Below are 12,547 nucleotides of genomic sequence, written 5' to 3'. Positions count from 1 at the left end.
ATAAAGAAGTAAAGCAAACAATTATCTCTTCTAGTTACAATCTTTGTACTCAGTTGCTAAGCCTTTTAAAATTTTGCACGTGGAGGATATGAAACGAAATAATTTCTTTTAAATTTTATATATACAGTTGAATAACAAAAAAATTATACATCAATTCCACAGAATTCCACTATAATTTTTCAAGCTCAGTAACTAAGCTGTCTAAAAAATATGAAATTTTGAGCAGATTAAAGACATAAACTACCTCCTTGAAATCTTGGTTCAAAAGAAAGAGATGGTATCCAAACACATTAACATGGCTGAGAAAGCCACTAGGGGGACATTTTGAGCTTTTGATTGGTTATTCATGTCATATATAGAAGTAAGTGTATATAAGGGAACATTTACAAAAATGAAAAGAGGTGGTTGGGGTGCCACTGTTTGATTTATTACATGATCAATATCTTAGCAAATAGAAAATATAAGACATTATTATTTTATATCCTAGCTTGTCAATATCGGTAATTTGAATTTCTAATTCATAAGAAACTATAGACTTAGTATTTTGACATCACAAACATCTAATTTGAAACAGTGTTGCATTCAACATACCATGTGACACACAAAAATCGATGTTTATCTGTGTTTTTTATATTTACTTTTAAATAAAGAAATTGAGTAATGTATAGTACTAAAATTTGAATTATAATCTACAGTTTGATACCAAACTTATTGACATGAATTCATGAAATAGTAGTTCAATAAAATTTTGAATGTGAGTCAACAAATGTGATGACATGGCCTTTCACCCGTGACATGTATGGAGAGGGTTAACTGGTAAACATTTTAATGTAGCCAAAAAAGTCAGTTTCAAGGCATTACTGATTCAATTAAGTAAAATTACCCAAGGCCAAAGCTTGATTTTCTTTCATATTAAAGCATATCTATTTTTTTGTGATGAATATTTTTGATAACAGAGTTTTAAAATGATAGACTTATGCTATTAGATATGCGATGTGAAATTCTGCAAACAATAGAAAGATGGCAAGCAACACATACACAAGCATAACTTTTTTTTTTAAATACATGCTAGTAGCAATAAGAAGTGAGATGAGAAGAATATGTGATAAGAACTTACATATAGATGGTTAGACAAAAACATAAGTACGTTCTTTTGTTATAAAAGTAAAATACTAGAGATGCTATTTATTTAAATTTTACTTATTTCGATAGTCTTTAAAGTCTTAAAACACAATAAGAAGATAAGTACATGTAGGATTCCTTACACACACAATAAACACTGAAATAAGTAACTTACAACAGACTAGCATTGTGCAACATTTGAACAACCTCACCAATTACTTGACATTTTTCAAGTGGAACATTCAGCCAGTGGTTGAAAGCCTGGTGAAAAATATGTTCATTAGTTCAACAGCATTAAATACATCTGTTTCCTCTTCCACATTGTTCCAAGAAACAAAAACTATTTCTATCAAAGGTTCATAATAACTCCAATTCTAAAGTGTTTGTTAAATAAAAAGTTGTGCCAACATTATACCATGAAAACAGTTTCAGCATGCTTCAAGAAATCTTAACTCTTTCCATTTGAGATCAGTCAATGTGACCAACCTTGTTTTGTGTATCTTAACAAAATTTGGAAAGCTTTCAGTAAACATTACAAGTCTTTTGTACACAGAAAATAATTTTTTTAGTTAGATTTTTGGCTAAAGATTTGTCCATGAACATATGGATTCAGTGTTGACTTCTCTGAAAGTGATTTTCATGTTAAGATGAAAAATACATTTCTTCATCCAAAAATTTTCATTTTATTTGTTATATTACTCTACTCTAACTCTATACAGACTCATTTGATTTGATTGACCTTTTAACCACCATGAAAAAAAATACAAAATAAATCTAATATACCCTTTTTTCTCTTTCTAGAATGACTGCATTCCATAACAGAATACTACAATTGTTTATCCTAAATACCTTAAAGCTTGTAACATTCTATATATGTTTATATCTAATTTTGTATTATTGCCCTTTCTAACTAATAACCTTGCCACACACATTATAAATCACTCAGCAAATGCATAGCTCATGTTTGATCTCTTGCTAACGAAATTTAAACCTTTTTTTTCTATAATGATACCACTACATTAAATAATTTTTATTTACTTAAATAATACATCTAATAACACAGAATAATGATACACATAAAGCAAACAATGTCCTCTAACTGTTATAATTTAACTGTCTCTTTAACTAAGACAAGAGGGGCTTTAAATCAATTCCCTTAGCTGCTTGCTCTTAATACTACAAGATAAACTTTCAAACTGAAGATGAAATTGACAGTACTCTGTCCTGAAACCAATGTAGCATTATACAATATTAGAGATTAAAACTTTGCCTTTCTATTGGTTATAAATGGTATAGTATCAAATGTCAAAGAGAAGTATTGACAATTTGTGAAAAAGATGTGACAGGTGGGCATGGCAAGTGGGTCTCATTTTGTAGTTTATGACTCCATAAACAAATAAGATTGAAGGCTATAAAAATATGTTATAATGAGGAATTTATGTTGTTAAATTCTTTACTTTAGAGATAGGTGGTAAATAAATTAGAGAAGGGCAAAGACCTATAGAATAAATGTCTTAATTCTCATACTAGGGAAGAGTGAGGATTTTAAATATTTCCTTATAAAATTAAGAACTTAAAACTTATATAATATCAACATTTGATTTATGACCTATGTTTTGATGCCAAGTTTATTTGTATACACTGATAATAAAGTAACTTAATTTAATTTTTAATGTAAATCTGTAAAAGTTTGTGACGTGCACTTTAACCTACCCAGTGTGAGAGGGTTAATCTCTTATTGTTGTTTTTCAACATGCTAAACTGGTGAATGAAGTCAGTTAAGCTTTCCAAAATGAATCATATGTTTATATCTAACACTTTTTGAAACAACAAAGGTCTTCAAATGACTTGCTTATATTCTTATCATAATGCATATGCAACAAATACTTAAACTTAATATATAAGAATGAAAAGTAACTATAGGATATTTATAATATTTAAATCCAGTGTTAATAAGAATACATGTATGTTACTTTAGACTTGTAGAGATATTCAGAGAAATGATGGTGTATCTAAGTTTCATATGAACTAAAATTATTTTGTTCCTTTTTTTATACTGCTTTACAGATGCACTTAAATCCTATCAGTGTATGAAGACAGCTATTTATTACAGCATTAGTCATTTATCACAGCTGGACAGCTTTGTGTAAACAAATGATAGAGTTACCAACATGCTTGTTCAAATTAAATAATAAAACTTTGAGATGTGCTTAATTTAATTTTTTTTCATAAGTTTCCAATCTAACCTAATAAGTTTCTAACTTTTACATTTTAGTACCTTTGATAACAATAAACAACAATATTGTGCTTATGTCTGGGCTCTAGCTTTCTTTGCTCTTGGTCTTCCAACAAAATGTAACCATATTCTTGTAACAACTGTAGTAGTACATAAGATAATTTTAATTATTTCAAACATAGAATTTAGAACTTAAAATATTATCAGCACAAAATATATAATGCCATAAAACTATTATAATTTAACTGGCTTTCTAACTGAGCTAAAAATGGGTTAGATAAATTACATCAGCTAGTCAAGCCAATCAGTCCAATAGAAAATAATGAAACTGAGACCAAATGACTCAAAACCTATTGTTAGAAAGTTCTATGTTCATAGAAAATTCAGTAAATTAATTTTTTTTTCTATTAGACATTTTTTGAAAGACAGGATGTGCTTGGAGAATGTGGCATGAGTTTGACTTTTTTGTATATATCTTAGTATTGAAAGAAGATTGGAGGCTATAAGTTTACTATAGCAATATCTAAAGTATAAGCACGTAATTTGTGCCAAACTCAGAAGATTACATAAGGGTAGAAAAAAAATCAAAAATGGGTAATTTGGAGCAAAGAAGTATCATTTGATACAAGGAAGTGAAGACTGAAAACTTATTTACATATTTCCTTTTGAAATTAAGAAATTAAAACTTATATAATACTAAAATTGAAGTGAAGATTGAGAATTTATTTAAATATTTCCTTTTGAAATAAAGAAATTAAAACTTATATAATATTAAAATCTGATTTATAAAGTATACTTTGATGCCAAGTTTACTGACATACATTGATAATAAAGTTGTTTAAATTTTGAATGTAACTGTGGAAAAAAGTTGCTACATGTACATTTTGACCTCCACCCTACAAATATGGGTAAATGAATAAACAGAATTGCTACCTTTGTTAGTTTGCTCCTAATCTGTTTTCCTGGTACTTGTAATATATAATTAAATGGCTGCAAAAGAATCTGGAAAAAAAAGGAAAATAAACTTGTATTGACAGTATCAGATTTCTTGAATTTTAAAAAATACGTTTTTATAAAGTCTACAACAATTTAGGTATAACTGATGCCTCAAAAATAGATATACAATAATATTAGTTTTTTTCAATTTTGACTACACAACTGGTTTTAGGTAAAAGGGTGAAATGAAGATCTAAGCAACAAACAATAAGCTTTGTTCTTTATGAAGATATTTGATCTCAGCTGTTTCAAAACTACCAAAAATTAGCTATACTAGCAGAAACACCACCTTACAAGCAGCTGTTTCTATTAGTAATTACTAATCGTAGTATTCATACCTCATTCAATAATATTTTAAAAAAATGAACATTTTCTGAAAAAGGATTTTCCTGGGAAGTACTGCCCAGGGAAATTGTTTGGATTGTGCTGATATAAACTGTGATGTTTTTACGTATTAAAAATGATACCGTTTATTGAAAAAAATAACAGTTATTTTTATAAACACCATTTTTAGTACTATATTTACAAATTACATCAGTAAAGATATAATCAAACCCTCACATACAGTCCTAGTGAAAGATGTGTTCATGTTCTTGTTGTGAAGACAGTACTTTTATTCAAAATTGTGTTTTGTGACAAAGAAATGGTTGTTGCACATACCATAGTTATTTTTCTAATTGTCTGAATCTTGAATACCCAAAGTGTGAAAATTTGTATGGATTTTTGTTTGTGGTGTTATTCAATAAATGGCACCACATTGTATTTATTATTTTGGTCACATACATATATATATATATATATATATATACACACTACGTCCATTATAGTAAGAAGATGTAATAAAGTATCTTACTTAAATTAATTTTATTTAATAAGTATGATAACATTAAACAAAATGCAAACATTGGCTACAGTTTAGCTTGTTTATATTATTTTACCTTGGAATTATAAAAAACTTTTGGGAACACAGTTTTTTAACATTGTTACTATTCAAACCTACTAAACTGCAAAATGATATTTCTAGAATCTGGTTTAATCAATAATAAAGCAATTTTTTTGTTTTTGAAAATATTAGTTTCTTATACTTTTATTCATATTAATTGGAAGAAGGAAGCTTTTTGAATGGATGGTTTACATTTAAATAGAATGGAGCAGGTTGTTTGCAAGGGCTATTAACTCAGCTGTAAGGGAAGTTTTAAATTAAGACTAGAAAGTGGTGAGAGCCAAGATAAACTAAATGCAAAAAGAATAAGAGGTAGAGAAATGTTTAGCATAGGAAATGAGCAGAGAAGTAGTTATAAGAGTACGCTTAACTATTACTATCCTGATGCTAGAAATATAAGAAATAAAACAGATGACTTTAGAGCACTGGTAGGAAAGGAGGATTTTTATATAATGGGAATAACTGAAACATGGTTAAACATAGATGATTTTGGTAAAAGAAATTTCTTTGAAATACAGGGTTACAGGTTATTTAATAGGGATAGAGTACTAAAGAGAGGGGAGGAGTGGCTTTATATGTAAACTGAGTTTCATCCCATTGAAGTTGGGGACATCAAAGATAATAGCAAGGAGATTGAATCCATTTGGGTTTTTATTAGTGGATACAAATGGAAAAGGCTCTTAGTGGCAATTTGTTATAGACCACCAGATGATACTGATAAAATTAGTGAGAAACTTTACAATGAGATTAAGATTTCAGCTTTTAATGAAGTCATAATTATGGGTGATTTTAATTTCAGTCATATAGATTGGGAAATACTAGAGTCAAACCATCTGAGAGAAAGATTTTTGGAAACTAAACAAGATGGCTTTCTTCACCAACTGGTCAAGGAATCTACTAGAAACAATGCTATTTTAGATTTATTGTTAACTTCAAACACAGAAATGATTGATAGGGTGGAAATTTTAAAAAAACTTGTGGGTGCAAGTGGCATTGCTCTATTAGGTTTGATGTTTTGCTGTACATGCAGATCAGGAATTATGATATTTTGGTTACAAATTTTAAAAAAAGCAAACTTTTAAGGGATGTGACAAGAATAATCTGTTGTGAATTGAGCAGCTGAGTTATTTGGAGACACTGATCAAATGTGCAAAATTTTTGAAGATACATTTTTAAATATTCAAGGTAAACTTATTTCTCCCAGAAAGAAAAGGGTGGCTGCAAGTAAAAAACCAGGTTGGCTCACAAAGAATATAAGAGATAAAATTAAAGAAAAAGTATTATAAATTTAAAAAATGTATATTGACTGGTATGATGGGATATTTAGAAGATTATAGAAGATCAAGAAAGTTGGTGAAACAGGAAATTAAGACATCAAAAAGGATGAGAGAAGATTGGCTGAAAATGTAAAATATAACAGTAAGGATTTTTTTAAATACATTAAACGTAAACAAAACGTTTGGATTGGAGTTGGACCGTTGAGGAATGTTAAAGGAAGGTTTGTATCTGATGATTATGAGATGGCTGGATACTTAAATTCTGTTTTTTCTTCAGTTTTTATTATTGAAGATTTGAGCAGTATTTCATATCTTGAACAGTTGACAGATGGAAACAAAATTGGACAATATGACTACATTAATTCTGACCTTGTTAAAAAAAACTGGGAAGTTTAAAGAACAATAAGGCTCCTGGGCCAGATAATATTTCTCCAAGGGTTTTAAAGAGGATTAAGGATTGGATATGTGAGCCACTTGCTACTATTATTTGTAAGTCCTTGAATAGTGGACAGGTGCCAAAGGATTGGAGGTTAACTAATGTCACTTCTCTTTTCAAGGGAGGTAATAAAAATTGCCCCAGTAATTATAGGCCCATTAGTCTTACACCAGTTGCAGGAAAAGTTTTGAAAAGTCTGTTAAAAGATACTTTGCAAAGCCATTTAACATAGTTTAGAATTTTACTGGTTGGTCAACATGGTTTCACTAAGAGAATATCTTGTCTTACAAATCTTTTGAAATTCTTTGAAAAGGTTACTGCTTATGTAAATGAGTGTAAGGGTGTAGATTTGGTGTATCTGGATTTTTCAAAAAGCATTTGACAAGGTGCTGCATAAAAGGGCTTGTAAAAATTTATCTCTACAGTAAATTGGATATAATAGTGGCTAGATGGAAGAAAGGAGAGGACTGTAATAAATGAAGCATTTGTATTTGGATATATTGAAATTTCTGGTTATAAGAACTTACCAGTGGTGATAATGCCAGATGAATAAACTTTTACTTTTTACGTGTGTGTGTGTCAATACTGTAAACTTATATCATTGTTTAATGAATGAACCATTTTTAAAAGTGTTGTAGTAAACCCAGTAATGCAATAAAATCATATGGTAGTAAATTTCAAAGTATTTATCTTCATCATTGATCAAAACTGAAAAAAGAATTTTCATTTAAACTATCAGAAATACAATTTCTATAGTTGTGTGGTCATGCTATTCATCTTTAAATAAAAAGAAAATCACTGTTTGTTACTTTAATTAATTTTTGTTTTAAATGCTAACATACATACAAAGAATTTGTTAGAAATAATATGGTTTTAAAAGAAATTTATAAATCTTTACATCTCTTAAGTCCTTAACTAAATATGAATAAGAAATTAATTACCGAATGATTTACATAGAAATTCACCAAACCAATAGCAGAAAATTTGCACATACACCACAGAGTGAATTTGTTTTGTGAAATGCAAAACTGATTATTTAGTGAATTTACTGTAATAAACAATTTTAATACAAAAAAACAAACACATTTTGATCATAAGTACATGTATGATGTAATTCAGGTCTTGTTAGAAAAATAATTTCTGTGGCTTATGATAGAATAATATATATTTCTGTTTTGATACTAATTAAAGCATGACACTTAACAAGCAGAAACAATTAAAGAAAGTTAAGACTAGAAGTAATTAATTTGCAAAGCTTTGTGATAAATAGTTTGGAATAATCCAAGAAAACAGCTCTAATCAGATATTGGGAATATTTTATCTTATATATGTATCGCAAACTGTGGTGTCTGTCCGTGTGTTCATCTATCTTCCCTTTATGGCAGCCACTTCTTGCACTGACTTTGAAAATCTGCACACGCTGGTAAGATCAACATTTACTTTTGAAGTGATGGGAGAACAGGCATGAATAATGTTAATGCCAAACTATATTTCACAAGCAGGATATTCAATACTGAATTGTTAATAATTAATCACACTATCATTCACATTTCAAAATGTGATATAACTTATGGAATAAAAATGTAGATTTACCATATGTTATTGTTGAGTGACACTTAGCACGTCTGAAATACTCAACAATTACTTTTCTTCATGATGGATGGTATAGGTAGATCAGGGCTTTGGCTCTGAATGAAACCAAGAGTGCAACATAATTAACCTTTTTAAAATCCATGAAATAATTTAAAATGATAGCTTAACTTAAACTTTTCCAGTCACTGGTGATGGGTACTTTTGCTTGTGTAGCTATTATGAGAAACTTATCATAACTAACTGTTAATTAAAACCATACAATATCTAATCTCTATACTACTAAAATGTATAAAACATTGACTCACTTTGTCTTCATCTGTGGGTCTAGACTGGACATCTTTCTCTTTGTTATTAACAGACATTATGTCAAAGCACCTGAAAAACAAATAAATACATTGACATAAATGTACTTAATGTACGTTCAATGTCTTTGTAATCTGTTATCTGCATGCAAGTCTTCAATAGTTATTTCAATAGTATTTTCTAGCAATGTACAAAAACAAAGTACAAGGGGAGGTAATTTACAATAAAAATTGGTTAAAATTAGTAAAATACAACATAATCAATTCAACAGAAAATGTTTTAGATAAGCTAAAAGTAAAAAACATGACACTGCATAAGCAAGTATAAAGTAGGTTTTATGTCAGTTTAATCTGCTTGCATTTTCTAATGTGGTGTTGGATTTTTTTGCTTTCTCATTATATTTTTACAGATTTTATCCATTTCAGCAAACAAAATACTATACATACACACACACACACACATATATATATATATATATATACACATGTATGTCAATACATGCATGTACATTATACATATTGTGCATATTTGATGAACTCAATGAAATAACTGCTTGTTAATTCTTTTATTGCCACATTTATATAATGTTGTAGCTTAATTGTTTGATATGTTTTTGCTATTGTGAGTTTTTGGCATGATCTAATGATCATGTATGACCTCTAGAAGTTTCCTAAATGTCCAGATCTGATATAGCATGCATGTGACATTTTGAATCTTAAGGACATTTAAAGAAGAACATGATATATATATATATATCATGGAATCTCATACTGAAACGAGATATGAGCTCTCAGCAACAGTTCTGTGACATCTCATAAGAAGATTAGTCCATTAATGAGATTAGTGAGTTAATAAATGGTTTTATTGAGTAGGGTAGAGAGCTAGTCATTGAGTCAGTTAAAGAGAATTAAGTCAGTCAGTTGAATAGTTAAGAAGTGAATATGTTCTGGTTGATGGAATGTTTTAGTCAGCCCGTTGTAAGCTGTATTGTAGATATGAAAAGAATTTAATGAGCAAGTTTTATATGCAAATTAGGTGTATTATTATTTTCAAAATTTTTGCTGTATTGTTATTTGTGAAGTTAGGCATAAATTTAGTCTGTAGAACTTCTACATTATGGTCAAAGACATAAATAATTTGTAATAGATACAGTGACTGGACTTTTGAATTATTTTTACCAAAACTCAAAGAAAGAAACCATTAAAACACTGGTATTAGAAGTGGCATTATTTCCGGGAAAATATAATACAATCTTTGAGATGATCACATGTGCATAAAGTGAGACCGAACATTTGCCAAAGATAATGAAACACTGGAAAGAAAAATTAAAAGAAGGCCAAGAAGAAAGAGGCAGAAAATTAGAAGATGAAGACCAAGAAATTTACAGAATATTAAAATGATGGAAAATAAAGGGACAAAAAATGTAAATAAGACTAAGAAGAAAGAAACAGAAACTAAAAGATCAAGAAGTTAATCATGGGAGAACAAATAAATTTAATTGATGACAATATCAAAGAAGCTGTTGGCAAAGTAAAGAAGGATTATAACAGCAAAACTGAGGTAGTACAAAAAGACATCTATGAAATACAAAAAAATCATAACTGCAAAATCAGTAAGGTAAAAAAGAACATCTGTAGCAAAATTAAACATTTGTAAATGCTAGGACCAAACCAGCCACATCTCTCTCTATACACCTGCCTAAGAATTTCATCTTCAAACCCCTTTAAGTATGAAATATGGAATAGGAAAATCCATTTGTTCTTCCCCTGTTACTGTGACATCTATGACTGCAGGAACTTCCTGAACTATTCCAGTTATATCAATATTTAATCTAATTTCAGAATTTAGCTGGCCATTTAAACATCATCATCCAGCTGAGAAACTAACAGATTTTGATGGGGAAATACTGTTGGAGGTATATCAGACTCAGTCCTGAGAAAGTGAAAATGCCATGCATTCTCACACTCATGAATGGATACATGCTAAATAATTATGGGCTCGCACTCTGTCTAACTCTTATTGAGTCTTAACTGTTATATTAAACTAAAGGTCAACAACAATTATCTATAAATTTATAATTAAATTACAATGACAGTTTTTAAAACAAGACTTGTTTAAGTATTCATAATAAAAAATATACATAAACAACAGTAGCAGTGAAAACCATAAATCACAAAATATAACATTAATCTTGAGTATATTATTTCTGTTAGTTTTTACTTCAGTTAGATTCAGAATTTGATGATTAATCCTGCCTATCCCATTTTTGACTAATATTAATAATATTTAACTTCGATTAGCAAGACATGTTCAAAAATCCAAATTAACTTTATTAAGCTGCTTTTATCACGTTCGTAATCCAACTTGTAACTTGGAAGTTGGATTACGAACGTGACAAAAGCAACTTAATCAAAGTTACAACTTACAATTAGTGATTATATTTCGTGGACACAAAGAACAGAATATTTTTGACTTCAATTTCGAATTAATTTATCACTATCAAGTACCATTGGTAGTATCAATAATTCCAACATTAACTGTCACAAAATAGGCCAGTAAAGTGTAATCACACACAGTAATGTTTAAATTATTACGCTAATCACAAATTAGTATGGTATCACTAATATATCGAACTACTAATCTTTGGCCTACGCTATTACGACTTAGTTTTAATACTTTGGTTTTAGAACTTGTATTTGTACAGACTTTTTTACTGTAACCGTGATACTACTATCAACTAAGTTAGCATTAATAATTATATATTTATCACAATATCAGTTATCACCCACCCACTGTTATCAATTACTGAATTAGTGATAATTTTAAATTAATTAATGTAAAATTAATAACAACTTAATGAAGGTCTTACCAATTTATTTTTGATATAAACTTGAATTATTTCCTTCTTTTCCAGATATAATTTTAGTATTACTTTCAAAACTGTTATTGAGGTGTATTATTGCAGTAATTTAAAACAATAAGTTAAATAAAAATCAAACTACCGGTACATCCTAGAATTAGTCATAAACATTACCAATATTAGATAAATTCTGTGACAGCAAGGTCGTCATCTGTCGGTGTAATATATATAGATCTTTTAATTAAAATAAAAACCAAAAAATAATTATTTGAATTTATATGAATCATAGCACAGATTCATCAAATGAATTTCATTACATATATGTATATTTGTGTGTGTGTATATATATATCCTGAATGGTCAAAATTAATTTGTGATATAGCTATTAAATGTCTATTTCAGCAGAGAAGGCCATGTTATCGATGAAGACAGCTGTATTGATGTTATGTGTGTTGTTCAGTTGTAGGCGGTGGGGGTCAGCAGATTCAGTGCCAAATTTCTCTTGTGTGGGGAAAATTGGAATGCCCCAAGAAAAATTCACTTGTAATGGGCGAGCGTCGAAAAACATTCACCGTCCAGTATTCAAGTTGGAATCTGAAAAGAAAATTTAAAGGCTAAAACAAAAACACTGTATTGGGCTTTAACCACATAAAAATAAAGTAAATTAAAATTCGGCTTTAACCACATAAAAATAAAGTAAATTAAAATATAAAGGTTAGCCTGGTATTGTTGTGGCATTTTCAACCAAAACCCGTTTCCTTAAAATTATCAGATAGGTAAA

At 29.0% G+C, this 12,547-nt stretch overlaps 1 protein-coding gene across 3 annotated transcripts in view; it reads right to left on the bottom strand.

Annotated features, from left to right (window-relative positions):
• Positions 1-11,930, bottom strand: part of LOC106462176 (geranylgeranyl pyrophosphate synthase-like) — a 31,141-nt gene extending 19,211 nt beyond the window's left edge. Inside the window, exons 1-4 of one of the 3 annotated variants that reach the window (XM_013922076.2) lie at positions 11,776-11,930; positions 8,909-8,978; positions 4,292-4,360; positions 1,298-1,383 (exon numbers count right to left, since the gene is read on the bottom strand). In XM_013922076.2, the coding sequence (XP_013777530.1) occupies positions 1,298-1,383; positions 4,292-4,360; positions 8,909-8,965 (212 nt within the window). In that variant the 5' untranslated portion in view covers positions 8,966-8,978; positions 11,776-11,930. The other 2 variants (XM_022389362.1, XM_022389363.1) reach the window with 2 other exon arrangements.
• Between the last annotated feature and the right edge of the window lie 617 nt (positions 11,931-12,547).

This window comes from Limulus polyphemus, unplaced genomic scaffold (assembly GCF_000517525.1).
Source record: "Limulus polyphemus unplaced genomic scaffold, Limulus_polyphemus-2.1.2 Scaffold1110, whole genome shotgun sequence".
NCBI lineage: Eukaryota > Metazoa > Arthropoda > Merostomata > Xiphosura > Limulidae > Limulus > Limulus polyphemus.
Note: the sequence above shows the minus strand (reverse complement) of the source record. Positions and strands in the feature narration are given on the sequence as shown.